This window comes from Desarmillaria tabescens (genome assembly GCF_030435595.1).
Source record: "Desarmillaria tabescens strain CCBAS 213 chromosome Unknown EV420scaffold_378, whole genome shotgun sequence".
NCBI lineage: Eukaryota > Fungi > Basidiomycota > Agaricomycetes > Agaricales > Physalacriaceae > Desarmillaria > Desarmillaria tabescens.
In genome coordinates this window covers 1-25,381 of record NW_026848677.1, presented here as the reverse complement: position 1 = coordinate 25,381, position 25,381 = coordinate 1, and the positions used below count along the sequence as shown (strand labels likewise).

At 48.4% G+C, this 25,381-nt stretch overlaps 1 protein-coding gene across 1 annotated transcript; it reads right to left on the bottom strand.

Annotated features, from left to right (window-relative positions):
- Positions 1-9,362: 9,362 nt before the first annotated feature.
- Positions 9,363-11,423, bottom strand: EV420DRAFT_1707462 (uncharacterized protein). Its single transcript, XM_060479561.1, has 6 exons — positions 10,685-11,423; positions 10,468-10,632; positions 10,168-10,415; positions 9,823-10,116; positions 9,641-9,759; positions 9,363-9,592 (listed from the first exon to the last, which is right to left on the bottom strand). Exons 1-6 carry the CDS (start codon positions 11,336-11,338, stop codon positions 9,456-9,458), a joined length of 1,617 nt encoding a protein of 538 aa, XP_060321319.1. The 5' UTR covers positions 11,339-11,423; the 3' UTR covers positions 9,363-9,455.
- Between the last annotated feature and the right edge of the window lie 13,958 nt (positions 11,424-25,381).

Sequence of the window (25,381 nt, the reverse complement as noted above, 5' to 3'; positions counted from 1 at the left end):
CCGAGCGCCACCTCCCGAGTTAATTGATGATGAAGAAGAATACGAAATTGAGGAGATTGTGGAGCAGCGCGACAAAGTTGTCGGTCGTGGACGAACCCGTCGTACCATAACCGAATACCTCGTAAAGTGGAAGGGATACCCGAGGGAGGAAAACTCATGGGTAAAACGTTCGGACATGGCCAATGCCGAAGACCTTGTCAACGACTACGAAAACCGAATCCAAAAGATGATCTGGACGGTGAACGACAAGGGACGAACAATGGGATTCGACGACAAGATCCCACGTAACCTGCCAATCGAATACCATGATCCCAACACTCCCTGTGTTACCGACATCCTCACGGTGTATTCCTCCGAGTGCACAAACCCCAAGCACTCGGACCGCCAACAAAGCTCTCATGCCTCTCCCGAGGTAATTGACCATATCGCTCTCCCAGAGGATTGCCCAGATGACGAAGACGAGGTAAACCTTCAAAACCTCGAACGTATACGGGAAAACTGGGACACAGAAATCGAAGATGACGAAGACGCAGACGATGATACCTGGTCCTTTTATTCAGAATCACGACGCTCGAGCTCAAGTAGCAACGGCAACTCTAACGACTCATCTCAGATAAGCATGGAAGAAGGGAATATTCTCATTCGGGATGAATGAGTCTTAAGGAGGGGGTAATGTTACGGTTATTCTTTTCTTTTTCTTTTCCTTTATCTTTTCTTTTCTTTTCTTTTCTTTAGTCAGCCGGATTACGTGGCGCGCGATCATCACGGACTGACTGCGCAGTAGTATTTTTAGAATACTCACATGTATTTAAGTAGAGCCTCAGCTGGGCTGAACCCCAGCTTCGGCTAAGGTTTATTCTACCTAACTTGAACTCCGTTCTTCGCGTCTATCTGTCCCATCGACTTCGTTGCCTTTGACTTGCTAAAGCGTCGTCTACCGAAGTGCGAGTAGCGACCTTAGCTCGATCTAAGTCGATTGAGTTAGTGGCTTACAGTAGGTTTCCCTATGGGATTGTTGGCGAGGGGCAGAATCCGATCCGAAGAGAAGGGGACCCTCTTGTTAGCCACTAACTCTATCGACTTAGATCGTACTAGGATCCCTACTCGCACTTCGGTAGGAGACGCTCTAGCAAGTCAAAGGCGATGAAAGTCGATGGGACAGATAGTCACGAAGGACAGAGTTCGATGTTAGGTAGATTAAACCTTAGCCGAAGCTGGGGTTTAGACCAGCTGAGGCTCTACTTAAATACAAGTGGATATGTTAATAATAGTACTGTGAGAAATGATCCGTAGGGATCGCATATGAGTAATCACACTGAGTAAAACGAAGAAAAATGAATAAACAATAAACCGTAACATTACCCCCTCCTTAAGACTCATTCGTCCCGAATGAGAATATGTCTCCTTCCTTCCTCAAAGCGAGCAAGAGGGGCTCCCTTCTGCTTTAAAACAGTTTAGCATCGGGTCCGCTGGGCCTCGAGTACTGCCATCGGCCTCATCCCTAGCTGCACCTGGATCCTGGTAGCCGTGGATATCCAGGACCACTTTGCGCCGGTAAAGCCTCTTGCTGTCTGTCGGGACTCCCTGTCCCTAAGGGTTCATTGCTCAGTATTGAGTGGTGGCAATCCCCTTCTACACCATAAGTGAGCCTCTAAGACTCGTTCGATTCGAAAGAGTCCTCAGACTCCCATTCATCTTCGTCTGAGGCTGATAATAAGGATGTGTCGTTCCCCTCGGACTGGTTACTGGACTCTGTTGGAACAGATTCAAAGGACCCTACATCAGAAAGACGGTCGTCATCCCAATTTTTGGTTACTCGTTGGAGCAGACCGATGTCTGAATCGTCATCTGTTGGTGGGTCAAACAAGATGGGAGGGTTTTGGTAGGGACGTTGTTCTCGTCGAGACGCCTCGATTTCTATTTGGCGTCGTTTCAGGTACGAGTCGTGCACCCGTGGGTCGTCAAATCTGGGACCCTCGTGCCGTTCTGGTCGAGGGAGTCGAGGTGGTTCATGAACTTCCTCAGGATGATCCTTTATATATTGGACGTTCCGTTCTTGAAGGGCTTTGTCCATGGACTCAGAGATATCCTTTATTAGCCATTGGAACGAGGACGTGACCGAAATTGGCCCATGTCCCCGCCCTGCATCAGACGCTGCCACCTCTCCTACCGCATTGATCTCTTCGGAGTGTGCTGCGGCTGAACACTGGGACAAGTAAACAGTTTTGACGTCGGTCACGCAAGGGGTGCCCGGGTCGTGGTACTTGATGGGGTTACCGGGTGGAATTTTATCGTCTCTCCCCACGGTTTTTCCTTTGTCATCCACTTTCCATGAAATCTTTTGGATCCGCGCTTCGTAGTCGCTCACGAGTTCCTCTGCATTGGCCATGTCTGAGCGCTTTACCCAAGAATTTTCTTCTACTGGGTACCCTTTCCATTTTACCAGATATTCGGTGATGGTGCGACGGATGCGTCCACGACCGACAACTTTATCTCATTCACCCACGATCTCCTCGATTTCGTATTCTTCCTCACCCTCAACGAGATCGGGAGGGGGTCTCTCCGGACGGGGTTGGTTCGGGAATTCTGGGGCATGGTACGGCATCAGCAAGGATTCATTGAACCGGTTATGGATCTTCCACCCTATTGGGAGTTTAAGTTCATAGGCTGAAGCGCCCTTCTTTGCTGTAACGGTAAAGGGTCCTACGCGTCTATCCCCAAGCTTTTTTGTGGGGTGAGGAAGATTTAGGTTGGTAGAGTCCAACCAGACCTTGTCGCCAACCTGGTATTCGACTGACTGGCCTTTGTGTTTGTCGTAGGCCTTCTTCATGGATTCGGCTGCCCGCTCGAGGGAGTCTTTCGCCTTCTCTTGCACCTCCTGGATACCTTGGATCAACTTTGTAGCAGCTGGTACTACGTCTGGGCGTTGGGCGGTCTTGATGACCTGCCCATCCCTTCCGAATACCACTTTGTACGGGGAGAAACCGGTTGCCGAATGTTTTCGATTGTTGTGGGTGAAGGCAGCTAGCGGCAGCCATTCGCTCCAATCATCCTGTCAATAACTAACGAACATCTTGAGATATTTCTCGATCTCTTGGTTGACTCGTTCCATCTGGCCATCCGTCTGAGGGTGGTAGGCTGTAGAGGGATTACCCGTCACCTGAAGAAGAGCATAGAATTCCTTCATGAACTTGGATATGAAGACCGCCCCCCTGTCCGAAATGATCTTTTCTGGCATCACTCCATAGGGTACATAGATGTGATCCCTGAGTATCTTGGCGAAGTCGAGGGACGTGAGTTCTTCCGTGCATGCAATAGGGATGATGGTCTTGGAGAATCGATCTACGAGGACCAAGATGGAGTTATGACCCTTCGAGTCCAGGAGTTTAGTGATCATGTCAACGGAGATGTGAGTCCATGGGGAAGTAGGGATTTCGTTTGGGTGGAGAGGAGCTCTTTTTGGGTGATGATCTGCTTTGGTGCGCTGACAGACCTCGCATCCCTTAACATAGGCGTCCACTTCCCGGTGCATTCGAGGCCACCAGTAGTCTTGTAGGATGAGTTCCTTGGTCTTCTCTATTCCAGGGTGTCCGGCCGTTACATGGTCGTGTCGCAGGGCTATAATCTCTCCTCTAAGTCTCCTATCTGTAGGGACATAGATGCGCCCATCGTACCAGAGTAGCCCTTGGTCGCGGGAGACCCCCTTTTCGTGATTAAGAGAGTCAGAGATGCCCCGATCCCACTTACGAGGGTCGTGAGTAGCGAGTCTAATCCTTTCATGCAGCTCCTCCTGTGTGGGCATAATCAAGGCCCTAAAATGCTCGGCCTTCAGGACGGTTATGTCCTTATTATCTCCCTTCCCTTGGTCGTGGTCCGCCCTCCAGGATAGTAAGTCCACCTTGCGATTCTGGGCCCCTGGCTTATGGTGTAATGTGAACTGATATTCCGCCAGTTCCGTTACCCACCGGGCTTGTCTTCGATTCAGCTTTTGAGGCTTACGGAAATATTGGAGATTGGAGTGGTCTGTCCAAATCTCGAAGTCCTCGCGAGCTCCCATTAGGTATTGTTGCCACTCGTCAAGGGCGATCATAATGGCTAAGAGTTCTTTGTCGTAGATTTCGTAGTTCCGTTCGGTGGTGGTGAGGGCCTTTGACAAAAAGGCTACTGGTCGCCACTTTTCATCCTGCCATTGTGATAAAACGGCCCCGACCGCGCCTTCGCTAGAGTCTGCCTCCACCCTAAACCTTCCTTGGTCTAATGGGATAGCTAAGACCACGTCTTCGCAGAACAACTCCTTCAGTTTCGCGAACGCCTTCTGTTGGGACTCCCCCCACTTCCACTCCACCTTTCCCGTCAGGACGGTAAGGGGTTTAACATGCTTGCTATAATCCCGAATGAACCATTGGTAAAAGTTGCAGAAACCAAGAAAAGACTGTAGTTCCTGTTTCTTGGATGGTACGGGCCAGTCCAGGAGACCCACGATCTTTACCGGGTCCATCCGGATCTTCCCCTCGCTGATGAGCACCCCTAGGTACTCTGTCTCCTCGACCTCGAACTCACACTTCTCGGCCTTCAGGAACAACTTATTGTCCCTCAGTATCTTCAGCACCTTCCGTACGATGCGTCGGTGGTCCTCCTTGTTTTGTGAGGCGATCAGGATGTCATCCAAATATACCGACACCTCTCCGGCCGCGATGAGGTCTTTGAAGATGTCGTTCATCATCCACTGGAAGGTGGCGGGGGAGTTGGTGAGTCCAAAGAACATCACTAACGGCTTGTAAAGTCCCCGGTTGGTCCTGAACGCGGCTTTCCATTCATCGCCCTGTTTAATCCGAACATTGTTGTATCCCCATCGTACGTCTAACTTAGTGAAGTACTTGGCCTTCTTTAGCCGGTCCATAAGTTCTCCGATGAGCAGGAGTGGGTACCGATTTTTTATGGTCATCTCGTTAAGTTTCCTGTAGTCCTGCACCGGGCGAAGCTTCCCATCCTTTTTCTTGACAAAGAAGAAAGGCGACACCATGGGAGATTTTGAGGCTTGAATACGACTGGTGGAAAGGTTTTCGTCCAAGAACTTGTCCAACTCCTCCTGCTCGGCTGGGTTGAGGGGGTAGACTTTGCAGTCTAGATTGGCATTGGCGTTGGGAACTAATTCAATGGCATGGTCCCAGGGCTTACGTGGTGGTAGTTCGTCAAAGTTTTCCTTGTCGAACACATCCTTGAACTCTCGATATTCCTCTGGTACAATCTCTTCGAAGGATTTAGTCGCCTTTTTGGCGTTGGCCTGGGCGGCTAGTTTGTTAGCTTTAGTCCCCATGGCTCGCACGTGAAAGGCTTCCTCGAAGTCGATTACCAGGATGGTATCTCCTTCCTCATACTCCTCCCATCTCGCCGAGGGATCTGTGTCGGGCAGGGAAAACGGGATCTTCCTGCATGCGCAGCGCGCCAATATGACTGCCCCGGTGTTCCAGTCAATAAGCGGGTTATGCCTCTGCAGCCAATCATGCCCGAGGAAAAGGGGGGTGGTACCAAGGTCGACTACGGCTAGTTCGATCCGTTCCACGTGATCCCCTATTTGTAGCCGTACCTCGGCATACTCGGTTATGTCCCCGCCTTTATTTCTGGTGCCGTCGGCATTGTAGACCGGAACGGGTCGGGTCGCTTTTTTGAGATTGAGGTTGTGACTTCAGGCCCAGGCGCGATCTATGGAACTGCCGGTGGCCCCGCTATCTACTAGCGCTTTTAGGGGATGCGCTTCGTGGGTGTCTAGGGTTTCACATCGTTCCACGGGTTATTGTCCTTCCCCATTGCTAGTGTCCATGGCAGGATGGGGTCCGGGGGCGAGGGTGCCCTGGGTGGTACTGGAGGGTTCGGCAGTCGCGGTAGCGACCGTAGTCGATAGTTCTCCCTGGGCGGTGGGTAACTGCCCAGGTACACTGGTCTGGATGGAGGCTGAGGCGGCGGCTGAGTCGGGACCGTGGACTGCTTCCCCTTGTCTGAGGGTCCAGCGCCTGGGTCATCCATATCGTCGTCCTCGGGCCCTGCCCCAGCCCAGAACGCTTCGGTCTCGAGCGGGTTGGGCATCGGTTGGGGTCGTCGATAGGGCTCACAACCTCGTTGTTTGGCGTCGGGATGTACCTGATTCCATACAACGGCGGCCCTATGCCACGTCTCTACTTCCAAGATATTTTTCATGAGGTAAACATCCCCCATGGATTTTGCGTATAGGTAGTCCTCCCCTGCCTCCATGAGGAGCCACTGTGAATCTTTCTCCATGTCTTCCATCATTATTTCGTAAAGCCCATGCCATGGTAAGATATTAAAGATTGTTGGAACCGGAGCCGCGGGGTCGACCAGAACTGTTCGAACCGCCCCCATTACCTCGACCTTGAGGGAACTGTTTGGGGGTCGACTCGGCATCCTTGGCCTCCTCCCTCTCTCGGGCGATTCTGTCGATCTCCTTGTTCCTCTTCCACCTCCCGATGTCGGAATTGGGGTCGCTGATCTCGGACTCGTAAGCTTGCCAGGCTCTTCGTCTGGCCTCGAGGTCAGTTCCCGCCTGCTTGGTGAGCCCTGTGTATCGGAGGGCAGCGGCTCGTTGTCGATTCTCGATTTCAGCGTGAGTGGCGTCTGGCTCGACGGGGAGGTCATGGAAGCCGTTGGGCCCGATGAGGGCGGCGATCTCGGCTCGTCGAGTGCGTAGGTCTGCCGCTCTTGCTCGGTCCATTCGGGCCTCAACTTCTGGGGACTCCCGGGCATCTCGAGGGAGGTCGAGCGACTCGACGAGCATGTGGTAGAGAAGCATCCATGGACGCTGGAGGATAGGGACAGGGTCGGCGAATGCTCACCCCAAGACCGACGGAGTAAAGGGGATTGGGGCGAGGTCCCCGGCCCCGGCAATTGCTCCAAGTTCCTCGGAGTCGTAGTCTGGGAACTCCTCCCAGAGCTGCTGATCTGTCAGTTCAGACCTGGCGATGGTGGCAGCAGGTGTTGAGGTCTCTGGATGCCCAGGGATAAGGAGGCTCCTCGGGGGCGACTCTCGGGCCATAGGAGCTTCTTCCCTTGGCTCGGCATAGACCCAGCTGGTGCTGGGGTGCCAGCCGATTGGGGGTCCCCGGTCTGTCGGCCAATTAGGAAGAACGGGTCCTGCTCCATCTGAACGGGAGGTAGTCGCGGCGGAGGCCCCAAGGGCAAGCTCTCCGGAATCGCTGTCGTAGTCGTCTTCCTGAGCGACTCGGTATCTCCTGCTTTCACTCTTCCATACGTCATCTGTCCACCTTGTTCCTGACCTTCCACTGTAGTTGTCTCCGGTATTGGTCGCATCTTCCTCCTCGTTCGGGTAGAGGTCGTTGAGGAGGTCGTCGAGTCTTGTCCTTTCCCACTCTGCGAGGTCATCCCCTTCGTACTCGGTGTCAGGGCTTTCTTCGCCCTCGTCCAGAGGCCTGGTGTCTTGTCCTCGGCCTCGGTCGGTACCTGACTCGCCTTGGACTGGAGACTGGTTGAAGAGACCTGGTACGGGCGAGTCTCCTCGGTCGAGGAGTATGCCCCGGGTATCGGTGATGTCGACTGAGTCGGCTGATCCACTGGTAACGCTTCTGTAGGAGTCGGTGCTCGACTCTGAGGATCGCGAGCTGGGTCACGACGATCCGTAGAGGGATCCTCCAGACCCCCCGGAGACGTTGGATTCGACATCTTGTATCATCTGTTGGGATGCCATGGGAATGTGGATCACTGGAGGAGGGTATGCGGGAGTGCTGGGAACGTAATGAAAGGGGAGTTGTGCACGGACTCGCCTCTGTTGTCGGAAACAGCGGTGTAGCCGGTACAAAATAATGGACAAGAAAAAGAGTATAAAAGTCGCGAAGACGGCGGGAATGGCATCGGACCAGGGCATCCGTGATTGGATCTATCCTTGGTGTAAGTCGACGATTGACCATGCAAGCTGATAGACAGCGAGGATGGTGAGTACGATGAGAATGGCGATAATCAAGCTGAGGTCGGTTTCGTAGTTAGAACCGTTCATCAACAAGATTTCGGTAGTGTCGGAAGTGCTCATTATTGTTAACAAAGAAGCGAGCTGAAGGAGTAGGGAGTAGGGATTCGTCTTCAAATTCGTAGAAGACCAACATAGGTCGCTACAAGCAGGGCTGCTAGTAGTGGTGCCGGGATGGTCGCTAGAACGAAGAGGGTAGTCACGAGGACTATGAGAACGACAGTAAGGATTGGGTCAGGTAGCATGAGTGGAAGGATCCAGTCGGCCACCAAGAGTATGATGATAAAGAAGTAAATGTTGGGCAGCGTCCGCTTTCTGATGTGGCGCTGGGCAACGTAGGACGAGCTTCGGCTAAATGTTAGCCACTAACTCTATCGACTTAGATCATACTAGGATCCCTACTCGCACTTCGGTAGGAGATGCTCTAGCAAGTCAAAGGCGATGAAAGTCGATGGGACAGATAGTCACGAAGGACGGAGTTCGATGTTAGGTAGATTAAACCTTAGCCGAAGCTGGGGTTTAGACCAGCTGAGGCTCTACTTAAATACAAGTGGATATGTTAATAATAGTACTGTGAGAAATGATCCGTAGGGATCGCATATGAGTAATCACGCTGAGTAAAACGAAGAAAAATGAATAAACAATAAACCGTAACACCTCTTTTGAAGCAGAGGCAGGGATATCATCCATGGTGTAGGTTCGGTTGTTGGCCGTGGAGTTGTGGCTGGTTTCTGGAGGAACAGTGAAAGTAGAAGACATGGTTAGGAAGAAATTTCGACTCAAGGGTTTGAGTTCGAATATACTGTTAGGATCATGCCAATAGGATTGCGGCAGTAAGTGCACGTAGCGGAATGCCATGGGATGCGTCAGGCATAGGCAAAGCTATTAGCAATGTCACCCCTGAGCCGAAGCCCTAAGATGGATACGGATGGAAGTCCACAGAGTGGCAGAGACGAGGTAAAAGATAAGTCCAACGGATCGGAGTTCCGCGGACTGGAGAACGAGAGTTAGACTTAGAGTCAGAGAGAGAGAGAGATTGGGCTGAACCAAGTTGATATTCGAACTGAGTATCTACAGTGTAATTCTAAGGCTTATATACTAGTTAGGAGTCCGATCTAGTTCCTACTTGGAGTGGTCTACATTCTAGGGTTGTCGGAGGATGTATTCTACCGGTCGGTAGCTGATGGGGTCCAATGACATGTTCGCTACCGATGTCAGGCTATTGATAAATTGTAATGGAGAAGTGAAATATAAAATGGAATATGAAATGGAATATGAAATAGAAACTGGGAATCGGAATCCGTAGGATTCTGGGCTGTGGTTTGTTGGGTTGAGTGGAAGTCGGGTTTCCATCGGCATGCTCATTACACCAGGTCACATCTCTTTAGTTTACCACCACCATCTGTACCATCGTCTCATGAATACCGAGCTGGTTCCTTGCACATCTGTGTGAATGAGTTCTTCAGTGTAGCTCCGTGGCTATGAGCTTCCATAAATGTATGCTGTTTATGGTCTCCAACAAAGATGCAAATCGGTGTATCACAGGCAAATAGTCACTGACTTCAATCTGACTTGCCTCGTTGAAGATGATTGTTTGGACTGGCACTATCTGAGCAATAGTGGACATCCTGTCGTTGGACAGCATACTGAGGGTGCACAGTATGATGCATGAATCTAGAAGCAGCCTTTCCATAGCCACTCTGTCGCCGATGAAATCATCCGAATGGATGAGGTTGGGCTCTATCAATCTATACAAGTGCTCATGCCTATAGGAAATTAGGAATGTGACCAAGTGAAGAGTTTCAACATTCAAGAAAAGAGTCACTCACCAGTCATAATGGAAGTCTTTCAAGACGAGAATCTTGAACCCTGAGAATTCAATCGATGCCAGCTTCTCTGCAATGTTCTTGACAGCAATGTTGGAATGTGCTACAAGCCATAGTGTCCAATTCCGGTCAGTGGATGTGACTATACTCGTGACTGCAGCTGCTATGACAGTCGTCTTCCCTGTACCCAGGGGCCCTTGAATCACGGTGACCCTATCGGCATTACGGTTTGAAAGAATGAGATTGACTGCGCAACACTGAGAGTTGTTCAATGGGCCTGGGAAGTTGATGGTAATGCTGCGAGTAAAAGATGGGAGGGTAGCCCAGGATATTTCTGATCATGGGAACCAGAGCGCTTGGATGAACGGGTGGTCGAGGATAACAGATGACTGTTGTAGAGCAGCGAGAACTATCATAGCTCTAGCCTGCTCAGCTTGAGTTGGATCTTCTCTACCTATAGTTGTAACTTTGAGGGGAGCTTGGGTTGACAAGTAGCTCTGAATTGCGATCATTGCAGCACGTCCATCAACTCTAAGGACATGGCCAGGACTAGTCTTGGGTTGACCATTCAGATCAGAGGATGAGATTTCCATGGTCTGCATGCTTGAGATCAAAGGAAGAATGTGTGTGGACTGAAGCACTACCCACCTGTGCACCTGACTTTCTGACTCGATTCTTGAATCTAGCAGAAGAAACATTCAGTTTGCCGGACTTGTGGCTGAACACTGCTTCAACCTCGTTGTGCATTCTGAGAGGCTTCAAATCTGTCAGACGGTGCACGTGTCGATTAATCTTTGCCAGAACCATTAAGTGCTATGACAACATAATTCAGCATGGTTCATCACATTAACAACAAAGTCCTTACTGCTTGATCGAAGTTCAGCATAGAGATCTTTGGAGTGTCGCTTGCGGTCACCATGTGGTCAAGCATCACAGCACAGCATGCTGACCATGCTTGTAAAGTGGTGTGCTTTTCAAGCGTCTGACTGCTTTCCTCCTGCTGAAATAGAGCCACAATGTTCTCACAATGGAGCTGGCTGTGATAGCTTTTGCCACCCAAGGCGACGAGAACTGACTCAAAGGATTGTCGGTTAGACTGAAGGTCCAATAGGTCTACACCATTGACGATAGGCAAATTAAGGTCAAGTATGAGCGATAGTGCTATATTGTCCATGCGAAAGGCATATTTCGGATAAGGGCTGCACAGAACAATATATTCCAGCAAGTCTAGGGTGGGGTGCTTTGCTGAAGCAGGAAGATTCCCCCCTCCCTTTCTCTGTCTTGGAAAGTCGATGATCATAACGTGGGTCAAAGATGCAAAAGCGACAGTGGATAGTGCACATTTGGAGCCATAGACAGGTGCTATTCCAAGATGACCAGTTGTAGCTACAGAAGCCATGAAATAGTGTAGTGTCACTGCTCTCAAGGCATTCGCATTGTGACAAGAGACAATAATTGGACAATGAGGAGCAGTGTAGATGTCCTGGTGGAGGGCAAAACTGGGGCATTGGGTATCCATGCTGGAGGTGGTAGGAAGGAAGGGGAAGGCAGGCAGGCAACAATGCTGTTGATCAATTTAAGAATGACATCAGCCATTAGGCACCATCCAATGCAGTTATCAGGCAGTGCCTTCTTTGTGACTCGAGCACCTGAAGGGCTAGCATAATCATTTGGGGTCCAACAGAGGAGAATATGTGCTGAAAATCGAAGTTTTGCAGCACATAATGATGGATTGGAAGAAAGCTGCGAGCAAAGGTAAGCGAACCGGTCAGGGTTCCCAAAAAGGCAGTTAAATGTCTTCAGACTCTTCACTGACTCGGACCGGTCTACCACACCTGTCCTTTTGCCCACCATTACCCTCATGACGTTCATGGAGCACCCGTGGCACATACATCCAGGTCAGCACAATAGGAGACTTTTATCAGTTTGGGTACTAATGTGTAGCTCAACAGCAACTGCAACCACAACTTGATGACCTTTGACGACATTAATTTGTTGTGGACTTAGCAGCAACTGGCTCTCATGATGTCGCATCTTTGATCTACTTGCAAGAAGAGAAGATTCACGTTGCGTATTGGTCTTTACATGTCACAGAACACTTTGGTTGATGAGTGGGAGCATGAGATGGCAGCAAGTCTACGTGAAAAGCAAATACTAGGCCATCTCAGCAAGGTCTCGTGCTTGTAAGTGGCTGTCTTCTCAATTGCACTGTTTTTATCACCTTGAATAGTACAAAGCGCTAGTGCTGGACAAACACTCTAATCAGAGCCTAGACTCTGAGCTGGTCATCAGCGTGACTTCTTAATGCGTTGCATAGATTCCCTCACCACAACCTCAATATTCCCAGACACTTCCAGGATCTGCAGTGAAACCACTAAGAAGGAAAATACAGCACCACCATCCTTGAAGGAAGAGGATGACAAAACTGTTGAAGGCCTACCTGAGGACTACGAAAGTTGGAGAGGACTAGACCACAACGCGTATGCAACAGTATGGAGTAAATTTAAGGGGTTTTTAACTGAGTGTGGATATTGACTATGGGGAGGCTATAGTGTCCATTCACTACAAAAATTCTCTATAACTATAGTGGAGTGACTTTTGTAAAAATCCCTATAACTATAGTAATGTCAAATTATACGTATCTTGTAGGGATGCCATCACTTTTTGATTCCTAATTATACGTATCCCTTGTAGCAGTCTCGCCAGTGCTAGCTAGATCCAGAAACTGTTGCCATATGGCTGCCAAGTTAGGGTCCACAGGTACTGGATCGGTGTTCGTTGCTTAGGCCCGAAAAAAAAAATTGCAGCCCAGAAAAATAATATTTAATGATTTACTATTGCCTCCCGACCCACGTGCAGCCTATTTTGGCTGGATGTGCCCGTGTGTACTTAGACATATAAAACTGTGGGAAAATATCATTCCCAATGCGGTAGCAGCTCTGTTGGCTTTGAAAGCTGGGTAAAATTCTGCATTGCACACAGATTATTTAGGCTCGGTTTAATTAGAATACATTTATGTGATATATAAATGCTTAATAGAGTGCAAATACTGTCATTCAACTGATATGCAAACAGGAAAATGCCACTCTCACCATGGTCAGAATTTGCCGGATGCACCCCAATTAGGGGCATAGGATAGAATACCCTTGCAATCCCATACTCCTAGGGCTTTCTGTACCTCGAAAATATGATAGTCATATCTACATTTCATGATTTTACATTTTAGGCCGATAAATTAGCCTTTAATTCATGTTTATTTGACCAATAAATGCAAATAATGATGAGACAATTGTTGAATTCAACTTTTACAAAAGTATGCAGCACAATGTGCATCTAAATAATGATATAACAAATGAGAAAAAGACTTCTTATGTGAATTATCAATGATACAAATGCATATATGGATCTGCCCTGAAGTGAATATATTATGAACACTTGTAGTATGCAAAACAAGCTTGTGAACTTTCGTCTGATTCTGTTTTCACTTATGCATGAAACAGTATAATGGTGAGACTATAAGCAGATCGGGGTGGATCGGACCATTATTTTGACTTATACTAGACATAACCTTGCATTTTCAACAAAAAACACACCTATTGAGATGGTGCACAGATATATAGAACTGGTATTTGCTTACAAGTGCCCTAAAATGTGGGGCAACCAATGTAAATTGAGGATTATCATGAGATGAGGGTATCCTGTTGCATTAAAAATTATATACACACAATCCTTATACCTATAATACAAGATTCCGATATGCTTTGTGGCATTGGAGAGTGTACATCAAGCAGTGGAAGCATCCCGATGATGGATTCCGCTCGGTCAGTCACCCCAGACCGCACAACCATACTGTGATTGAGTGGCTGTGCAGCACCATTTTCTGTTCCTCTCCACCACGTCCACTTCCTTTCCTGCCCTCTTGCTCATCTGTTTTGCCCATTGTCATGGGTATATGGTACGTTTGAATTGTTTTTTATACTGACATGTCAAATTTAGGTCTTTTTGGTGTATCCGGTGGCCCCAAGATCCCTGGGTAGTGACCATTTCATCCCCACCCCATGCATAAGCCCTCACCCGAGGCAGCACTGCCAGATATGACTGCAACACTGTACGTTGACGACATGACCCATGCACCCCTGCCATTGCCCCGATACGACTCATATTCTGCCACGACCCATCCCATGCCCCCACACACACATCAACCTCGATCGTCATTGGACACACAAGCGCAGCACAATGATGACACAGGATATCACTAGGGTTTCCATATTGGACCTCATCACGCAGCGGGACAGCACCTGTAACAGTGACAACCACAATGACAATGACGATGGAAAAGCCAGGAGACTTCAAGCATGATGAGGGTTAGGGTGGATCTTAGGCTAGGGATGTAGAGGGAGACTGGGCAGCATACTGAGGAGGAAGGGGGAGGGCAGGAGGGCAGGATGGAGACCGAGCTGCCAATGTCCAATGACAGCAGCGACACTGACATCCATTTGGGCGTCAAATGTCCTCCAAGACATGGAGGATTCAATGGTGGTCTCCATTTTCTCTCATGAGCCCACCATGACATTCATTAGTGCTATCGATCCCTAAATCGCTCTCTAGCCCATGCTGCCTATATGTTAATTTATTTTTGTATTATATAGTATTTTATATTTATTTATTTGTTTTACAATGCTTTAATTATGAATACTAAATATTTTATTACTGATACCCATAAATAGGGAGTGCAAGAGGGGCAAACCCGAGGCAGGAATTGGTTGGGCACGTGGTGGAGAGAGACCAAGAAATGGATTGCATGTGAAAATTCATGGCTACATATAACTTTGCTTTCTAGCGGATACATGAATTTGACAGGCCTATAGTTATAGGGATTATTACAAAAGTGGTTCCACTATAGTTATAGGGATTTTTACATAGAATGGACACGAAGGGATGCTATGGGATGAAAGTATTGGGAGGAACCTTTACACCGATCTGGAGGATGAGCCATAATATGCAACGAATTCAAATTCCTGAGACTGTCATCTATCAAAAATACTCTTCTACATGAATTCAGAGCTTTCGTATGTCCCAACCTAATTCCGGCTTATACATGCTTATTTCCTTGTAGAATGGACTCATGAATGCCTGTTACTGTTCTCGAGGCGGCGACAAGCTCGTTCGAGTTATGGTTCACAAAAACGTGGGCTAAATGACCTGCATATTGTCAGGTTGCTATCCAGGTCTCGGCATATCTTGGCCGAGAACAATCACATTTTACCTCTTCTTGATGAGCTTCATTTTGGTGACATCATATTCGGAGTGTTCCCCTTGCTGAAGGGACCTAATCTGTCTGGCGCAATGCATTATGGCTCCTTGAATTCGGTTGATGACATAATGCATTTGCTGCTCCAAGCTTTTGAGGTAAAGCATTATCGTTTTTCTTTCACAGCTTTCTTTGACCAATCATGGACAGGGTGTCATGTATCTGCACAAAAACAGCATCGCGCATCAAGTAGGTTATAGCTGTTTAGTATGTTTTTCCAGCAGTTAACCACCAACAGGATCTCTTTCTAACGAATTTCATTATGGAATGGTACCCCCAAAGTCACAATTACAAGGCGTTCACCGGACCATGGGTGTATATCATCGATTTCGAGACAGCCATACAGTTCTTGAGTGACGAGAAGTTGGAGCATGTGACTAGTACCTTCTCTGTACCAGACCGATCCTGGTACGAGCGCCCTTTGGCTCCAGAACTCGAAATACCTGATGCGGTGTGTTGTCCGTTCCGATTGGATGTGTGGCAGATTGCTATGGATATTCTGTGGTTCAAGGTGACAAAGCACTAAGTACACACAATATGACATTTTGATAATCAACTCATATATAATCGTACAAATTGGCCTAACGCTACCCAATTCCACATGCTTTGGCTCTGAACGTCACAACATTGACAGGGCCTACTGAAATTAGAAACCTATTTTTTGAGGGTTGTATATTTTTTCAATATGGAGAAGGAAAAGATCGGTTCAAGTTATTGGTGGCACAATTACTGATGGTCCTCTGGGGGAGTGTCATCGTTCTCAGCGGGGAAGGCATACTGGAGCACAGTCCTCTTCCCATTATTGATCTTGGTGATGGTGGTGGGCTTGGCAAGTTTGATAACAGAGCTTGAAGCTCTTTGAGAGCCGTCATTGTGGATGATCTCATGGGAGAAACTGTTGCTCTGGCTCAGCCCGTCGAACACCATGGTGCCTCCAGGGGAGTTGAGGTAATAGTTTGCGGACAATCCCTACGAATGATAGCTGGAGCATAAGGAATGTTTAGAAACAGAAGGACTTACCCAATAGTAGTGGCCGTTGTATCTGAATAAGATACATTAGCTTGAGAATGTAAGGGACCGTACAGACCAGAGATCAATCTTTACCTATTTATGAATGTTTGGTATCGGCGAAGCCGATACCCTTATCTACGATAACTATGATTACAAAAGAGTAGTTCTACTTCTTGTACCAGCACACGTAGTTGATCAATATATGTTGGTCATAGCTATGTCATGCACCGCAAGACGTTAGACTCTTTACAGAGAAGGACCATTAACTGTAGGCATAAATTCGGGGCAAGTCATAGCAAGAAAAAACTCCTGGTCAGACCGGTCAGATGGCCTGACTCCTCGCTCCAGCCTCATTCCAGCTGAAAGGAAGCGCTTATTGGCAGTGGCATCTTTCCCTCTCACCATTGTCGGACCATGTCCCAAGTGAAGCTGTGAGTCTGCTTGACGGCGATGGTGCCATGTACCTTGCTCATTCCTACATGTAACACCCTTCGACAGCCTCCATATGTTGAATTCGTCCATGGTCAGCTGCCATTCTCAGTGTTCGCCAGCATCACGTCTCATTGTTTTCCTAGGATACCCCAGCATTCCTTCGGGAGGTACAGACAGACCACTTGCTGCTGTAAAAGGCATGGGTATCCTACCGACTTTGCTACCAGAACTACCACGTTAACAATGAGATTTAGGCTATCGAGGTCAGAGTCGGACCTCAGGGAGTCAAAGCAAAGTGGCTCCGTGTGGAGCTGCGCAAAGTCGAACAAATTCCGATGGTAGGAGAAAATACGTTTGTTGGCTATGTTGGGCCCAGTCCGGTCAACATCTGGACAGCACCGGGGGAGTGGGAGGTATTGAAGTCGGTGCATTGAACAAATCCAATCTTATCATTATGTTTCTTGCCTATTGGCACAATCTACTTGCAGTCGGACTTCCCATTCGATATTCGCATACCCGAATCCATTCCGCCGATACTCACCTTAGAGGGGTGTGGTGAGCACCGGTTATACTGCGCTTCTAAGTGGGCATCGCTGACCTCGTTACCAGCTTGTGTACGAAAGGTGAATGGTACATGTGCTGTGTCGTGGCTGGATGTGTGTGCCACTTTCTCAGCTTCCTATAGCGGCTTCTTACGGAAAAAAAAGTCAAACGTTGTGTTGACTCAAAACGAAATCATTATCGACAAGCACAATCTGCACTCTATGTGGCCAGTGTACTGCCAGACTGATGTGCGGCGAGTTGAGCTCGATGGTGTCTCTGTGACTGTCGAGCATCATAAAACCTGCTATGGCCCTGGTGATCATGTTGCTGTATTTGCCACGGTCAGATCCAATAACCTTCATACTGTGATACTTCATGGCTTCGAGCTATCTATTCATGAATCGAGAACATTTCGTGCTGGAGCATTCACCAGGGGCCAACAAACTATGCCAGTAACACGAGTCGGCAATATCCTCGAAAACAAGTTTGCTGTCAACATGACTCTTATGGGGGGAATGCAGCATAAAGCAGAACTATCATCTACGATTTCTCCGAGTCATACAACGACGACCCTTAATTCTGCCAGGCATATCAATATCAATTATGTTTGCATGTCAAAGCCATCATGGGCACAGGACATCTTCTGGTGATGGATCTTCCCGTCATCATGTCTAACTGGCCGAGGTTCATCCATTGCATCTTTTCGTTTCATTAGCTGATATATGGAGCGAAGAAACGTTTCTCAGGAAGCTATACGGTATGCAGAAAACCCATCAATGTCCATACAATGCACCTAATTAGCTTATAGACGTATTGGACCTGCACCTGGTCTGTCCCTCTTGGCTCCGCACTCTGTTTTCACTTCTGTAGAACCATCACCTGCAGTGCACCATCAACCCACTCAATCGCAGAGCTATGGTGGTCGACCTTCTCAGCCAGACACAGTGACCGTCAAATCGCCTGTAGCAAGTACTTTTGCTTCACCAGCTCAGCCAAGAACGAATGGATACACAAATATGAAGACGGATGGTTTTGACTATGGTGTTGGCTACGGACATCAAACCCCACCCTCAAATTCCAACAGCATTGAGGGTAAGCAAAAGGAAAGGGAAACAGGAGCACGATGGCCTGGGTCTTAAATTTACTGATACGTTGCTTAGCCAGAATCCAGACAAGACGAGATGAATCTGTCCCCAACACATGGAATCCAGTTCGAGAATGACAAACGAAACCTCGAACTACTCCTAAGCATGTGGAACGACACCAACCAGAATAACACGACGGAACCGTTGTCGCTCCTTGAGAAATTGCCATCTCCCGGCATGCCGCATGGACTTTCAGGTGAATATCAAGACAACAAGGCGAGTACACACGTATTCCACTACTTTTGCATGACATCTGAAGGAAAGACAGGCTATCATGGATGCACTTTCAGAGTCGCTTAGTTTTGTGCCTGTCCATGGTCTAGACATAAGCATAGGCGATGCAGTGAAGCGAGTCAACAAGACACTTTCAAAATCGAATATAAACAATCAGCTACTAGATTTATCACCCGAGGAAGCACAATGCACTCTAGACTTCCTTCAGGACATACGCCATAGCTTACATTCGTCGAATCTCTCATTTTTAATTGCTGTTCATCAGCTTCTAGATGTACCAGGTCCCCCAATGATATCCAGGAGCATTATTTTCGAATCATGCCTCAAAATATCATGCATTCATGATTGCATACCTCAGTGTCTCATGCTTCGAGATTTCAAAAAGACCAAAGCCTATCCCCTTGCTCAAGGATCCTTTGATGAAGTCTGGAGGGGAGAAGTCGATGGAACACAGGTCGCTATCAAATGAGCAAGGATATTCACAAGTGACAGTAACATTGAGAAAGTCCTATGGGTATGTTATCGCTTCTTTTAACTTAAACTAACTTAATGGCACCTGTTTTCTAGAAAGTACGACGAGAAGCCATCATCTGGACTCAACTTTGTGATCATCCCAATGTCCTACCCTTCTATGGCATCTATCATGATTTTGCCCCTTCTTCCTACTGCCTCGTATCGCCATTCATGCCTAGTGGATCCCTCCATCAATATATGAATAACACCAGCCATCCCGATCAGCACAAACTCGTAAGAATTGACTTATCCAATGACTCCTTGAATAAGTCTGATAAATACGTAGGCCCTAGATGTCACCCACAGCATGAACTACCTCCACAAACTTCTCATCATTCACGGTGATCTCAAAGGGGTGCGTCACAAAACCTTTTTTTAATTATCAGCATTTCGCTTAACAAAAACAAGGATAACATACTGATCACCGACGACCAAAGAGCAGTCATCGCAGATTTCGGCTTATCCTTCGTAATGGGTGTTACAACCTTTACAACTTTGTCTTCACCACATAAGGGCGGCGCTGTAAGGTGGCAGGCTCCAGAAGTCCTCAATGGGAGTCCTAACAGCCTGTCAACCGACGTATACTCGCTCGCATGCGTGTACTTTGAGGTGCATATTTCTCCACACCCCACCCCACCCCCAATTCTCTGAGGTTCCGGTATAAGAAGATTTTCAATGGGACAATACCCTGGGAGAATATCATGGATGGTGCTGTTATCGTGAATGTCATAGTCAAGAAGGAGCACCCTGGGCATCCGAGATTCCTAGTATCAGCGGCTCGGCATGCAGAGTTGTGGTGGGATCTCATGACAAGATGCTGGGCCTATGATCCTTTGCATCGACTCACCCTGCCTGAAATCATGGCTGATCTCCATGTGATGCAGGATATGCCGATGATGGAGACGCAATCACGGTGGGATAAGTCTACCACAATACGGCTACGCAACCCATTAATCCGAGGGGAATTGGTTGTTCCTTTGGGCCTTCCTCGGTTTTTGAACTTGGAGGGATTGTCGGATGGTTAAGAGGGATACGGACACTCGCACACAATGCCCGCCAGGTCATTTCTTCTCAACTGGGCCTTGGAGCTTTGCACCGATGAAAAAGGAAGAACAAGAGGGTAGTAGATGCTTTGACATCGGACTGTGATGGGAGACAGAGAGCGGATGGACCGTATTTAGTTGATGATGATACTGTCAAATGGTTAGGCCTTGCTGGAATACTAATACCTTCTCTGTGGTACATGGTAAATTGCAATGTGTTTATTCATCATTGGAGTGGCAAAGGTTGGCCGGATCGATCTGCAGGGAGCCAACAACACAGCTACTCTGTCCTCTTCCGTCTTTCATCTTTTATACTTCTTCCGGCGGTAAGAACGCATAACCATAGCCCTAGTGTATGTCCTCAAGCCTGGATTCCTTCATCTTCTCACTACTTGAATATTAGCTCACCTGGACCCCTCCATTCATAACATATCCGGTCACCATTTGGTCCTCATACTGGGACTTGAACACAGGTAAAACTTTGTACTATTCCTTAAGTTTTATTCTAACTATACCAAGTTTGAGACCCGGATGGAACCCTATATTCTACTTTGCAACAATTGTGGCAGATGCTTTGGTAGTCAAGCACCCTGCACCTTGCCTCTTGATACCGCCACCTATCTATGCCACGAGAAACAAATCGACGAAAAGGAAACACAATTTTATTCAAAAGTTATCATCAATCTACCAAAAAAGATATCAGAATATGACGCAGAGATATCTCGATTGAATACTGTTCTGGAGCAACTCGAACTTGTCGCCACTCCCTTGCGAGGTGTATGGATAAATTCAAATCCCTTTTGTCCCCGGTCCGCAGGCTTCCTCATGATGTACTCCAGGATATATTCGAATTTGTCTGTACTTCCGTATCCTATGACACTTTTCTCTCTCGTGATGACCTACCACTGGTATCCACCATGCCCTTCTATCTCTCCTCTGTCTGCGCCTATTGGCGTAACATCTGCCTATCATCACCCCCGATCTGGACATCCATATCGGCCAGCATTGACTGCAGAGGTGCCTCCCTGAAATTTCCCTATGTTGCCAAATTATTCAAACAGCGCTCTCATGCACGCCTTTTGAATTTCCAGATGTCCATGGAGATTGGGGACTTCGTGAAAGGACTCAATCACTATGACGTGAAACGGAGACTGCATTATGCCATGAATTCGCTCCTGTACTCCCCCGTTGTTCTGAATCTGCAACAGGTGAAGCATATCGGTATCGATTCCCGGACCGTCCGCTTGTGGGATATTTTGCGAAAGGATATTCATCCTGAATTCCCGGAACTTGAGCACTTCGAGTTCTCAGGTGATATAGAATTCTCAGGGGACCATCCGGTCAAACTGTTCAAATACGCTCTGAAATTACACAGCGTCGCACTTAACGCCATCTGCGGCACCTTTTTCTCTTTACCGTCTAAACAAATTACCACTATCCACTTCGGGAATACATTCTCATTGGTTTATCCATCTCAGTTCTACAACTTTCCCAATGCAATGACTGCTACCTTCCAAGGATGCCCTACTTTGATTTTTGGACTTCCTCCAATTCCCTTCTGGAGGCTTGTTCTCAAAGATAACCTCCCAAAATTTCATCGGATGGGGTCGATGCCCCAGCTGATGTCTTTGGAGCTTGTTGATATCCGCTGTGTGTCCAACGAGTCCATGGGCAGACAGGATACAGTCTACCAACTATCAAGATACCTCTTGAAATCTCCCCTCCTTATGGAGCTCAAATTGACCACAGTTACTATTGGTCGTCCGGAGATGTTCTACCTCCTTGAGGTGCTTCCTCAACTCACACGGTTATCTATCGCGGAGCAGATCAATGCAGATGTTAAACTCATTTCTCCCTACTTCATCAAAAAACTCGATGATCTGGGGGTGCTACTGGAGCTAGAGTATCTGCAGCTTGTCTGGTCTGGCGAGGTGGATGAGGGTGCAGTCTTGGATATGTTGGAAAAGAGAGCATTGAAGTCTGTTGTTATAGGGGTTTAGAAGGGAGGGGAGCTTAGACTGGATACCTTGGCTCGCGTTGACGCCCTTCGAAACTGTGTATTACGATTTCACGCTTTATCTTATCTTATCGTCTTCATCGTAATCCTGCTATGCTAGTTCTCCGGACTTGATCGCATTCACCATGTGGGTCTCGTGTGTTTAACGCACCGTTGCAGACACTTGTAGTATATTTAGCATGACCCAAACTGTATTTAAGTAGCCCGACTGCAGGTCTTAAACCTCAGTCTCGAACTAAAGTTTATTCACCCGATAACTTAGTCTGAACTCACTCTCGCTCAACTAAGCGATAGCTCCCTTAACGCAAACCTGCAGACAACACAAAGCGCCTGACCGAAGTGCAAGTCACGCTTAGTTGTTTGATCTTGTTTGTGAAATCGGTCGCTAACAATTAGTTTGAGACTTTCTTACTCTTCATCAACAACCACGTTGAAGAACAGTAACGAATGAACCCAGTCGAACAATACCTCACCGACCTCTTCGGACTCCAAGGCTTTGTTGCCATAACCTACCTCGCATTCCTGTATGGATACGAATACCGACGAAACCAGGAGCCAGTCTCCGAAGAAACTCTCCCCGTCGAAACCCCCAACCCGGAGGTTAGACGACCGAACACACCCCCTCCCGAGTATGTCGACGACAGACCTGAACCCATTATCCATTTCATCTTCATCAACAGCGATGAGTGGATCACAGAAGAAGACTCCGACTCAGACGAGTCCAACAAGTCCAACACCGAGGTGGAAGGATGGCCCGCACAAAGAGGCCCAGTCGTTGAAGAAGAAGAAGAGCGAAGAATCTACGAACAAGGGGTGGACCAGCGTGTTCTCTCTCCCATTACCGAGGAAGAAAGTGAAGGGGAAAGCGAAGGAAGTGATCCCTGGAGCGCTCCCTCCCCAACCTCAACTGAAAACTCAGCCGCCAATCCTGGATACGATTCGAACGGACAGCGCCTCTATCAAAGAGGCTTAGATATCATCTGGGAGAAGGAAGAGAGGCTGAAGATGGAACTGGAAGCAGTTCAAATGAAGAAGGCAGCGATGAAGAGGAAGACAGTAGCAGCGACAAGCTCCCAGGGCCACGCAACGACTGGTCTCCTCCCCGACTCGACTCAAGAGGGGAAACATGGGGCTACTACTACGCCCGCAGTGACTCCTCAGACGATGAAGGAAGCTACCTCCAGCTCGTCACGCGTCCCAACAACCCCAATCATCATCAACGATAGGGCCGGGGAAGCCACTACCAAGCTCGACCAGTGCGAGCCCACATACGACGCCGACGCCAGCTGCGATATATGCAGACAAACACAGGACTACGCCGACGCCTGGAGAATGTACGAAGGAATTGAACCCCCCCGCATCCGTCGTCCCCTACGTCATCTATCCACTCGCAGCCGAACACCCCCTCGTGGCCCCTGTCCCTTTCATCGCACCCTGGGTATGGGACCGACCCCGAAGGCCAGACTTCAACCAAGTCATACTCAGGGTCAATGAGTGGGCAAGAATCATTCGAAACTGGAACCGTATCGTCACGGGAAGCACGGAGCCTTTCGAGCGAGTCCGACCTATCGGAATTAGAAGAAGGCGAAATTTACGAGAACCCTGGAATAGGGCGGACTTCGATCTACAGCAGCAGCATAGAGTTGGAGAATACGGAGAGGAGGACGTTATCCCAGAATTCGTGGAAGGATCTAGCTCGGGAGCCTACTGAGGCCGAGCTAGAGAATATGACATACTTGGAAATGCTGAGATGGATTGAACGGAAGCTACCGCAGGAGCTGTCGTGGAACAGCTCGCCGCAAGGAAGGTACTTCCAAAAGGAAAGGGATTCACAAATTGGGGCCCAGGTGATTTACCGAGAAACCGTTTTTCACACCAACGTTCTATGGAACCAAGTACACCCGGACGACTACACGGACCCCGGAGAAAGATATCAGGTACCCATTCCATCAGAAACGAGTGGAAGCACGGTAGACCTGAGCCACTTATCGATTCTCAAAAGAACAGGGTACGTCGACCCTAGCCGGCTATTTGCTGCTGCAGGAACGCCAGGAAGTGCAGGTGCTGCGGCCACGGTACCCGCAGTACCAGCCCCTGCACCACAAGGCCCAACACCCCTCATCATAAACCCGGCACTACGATCTTTACCACCGCCGGCAGCAATTCTATCCCCGCTGACCCCGTACAACCACCAAAACACGCCACCACCCTTTATTGTAGGGGTGGCCAACACGAATCCGTGGGGGCAGGTGAAACCACAGCTCGCGGATCCCCCGAGAAGTTCAAAGTGGGAATCCAGCGAGGTAGACAGATTCCTCAACCAGTGCGAAGATTATTTCAACGTATTTCCACAGCAGTTCACTATGAACGCACACGGACAAAGCTCGAACCGGGTAGTGTTCTGTACGTTCCGACTTACCGACAAAGCCCTACACTGGTGGAATCACACCCGGGACGAATACTATGACGAAACATGTGGATATCTGCGATATCCCGCATGGCATGTATTCAGACAGATCATCGAAGACCAATTCCGAACCGATGCGGAAGTAGAACTCAAGCTACAAGAGTTCAAGCGCATCCGCCAAAACACGTACAAATCGCACAAGAATTCTTCCGTGACTTCGAACGGTGGCAAAGAATCCGGCAAGCGACACAATGAGGAATATATGATCGAAATCCTCAAACCGGCCATTCGGAAAAACGTGAAAACCGCAATCCACGCCACCGGAACTGCGCTCCTGTGCACGTATGCAGAATGGAAGTTCTGAGTCGAACAAATGGACTATAATTACCGGGTGGGACTAGCCGAGGACGCCGGAAGAAACCAGGGGATGCAGGGACAGCAGAACAAGGGAACGGGAAAAGCCGGGAGCTCCGGGAATTCCCAGGTGACAAGAAGACGGGCACAGGCACACGTACGGGGGCCAAGGCCAACCTATGGAAATAGATCGTCTCCGCAAGGAAGGTCGATGTTTCCGATGCGGTCACAAGGGACATCGGAAGCAAGACAACAAATGCCCCAAAGACGAAAGTACGTGGCTCGTCAAGCACCAGCCCAAGTTCTCGTGCGCCCAAATCCGTGCAATGTATCAACAAGTATTGAAGGACGAAGAAGGAGAAGCCTCCACATTGAAGATCGAGGAGGTAAAAGACGAGCCGGCGGCGTAAGCGACAAACGCGCGTCGGCAAAGGACACAATTTCATTTAGTGGTGCGTCACAGAATACCGCGGGTCGGACTAATGTATCGCATGTAGTACCTCGAGGCAATGATAAATCTTTCACGCTATCACAAGATGAAATTACCGAGTC

Bases quoted from the DNA above. Each gene is read 5' to 3' on its own strand.
- EV420DRAFT_1707462 (XM_060479561.1), bottom strand. From the start codon at position 11,338: ATGGATACCCAATGCCCCAGTTTTGCCCTCCACCAGGACATCTACACT. The intron at 10,416-10,467 runs GTGGGTAGTGCT...TCAAGCATGCAG, and splicing joins TCAGAAAGTCAGGTGCACAG to ACCATGGAAATCTCATCCTC. The intron at 9,760-9,822 runs GTGAGTGACTCT...AATTTCCTATAG, and splicing joins AAAGACTTCCATTATGACTG to GCATGAGCACTTGTATAGAT.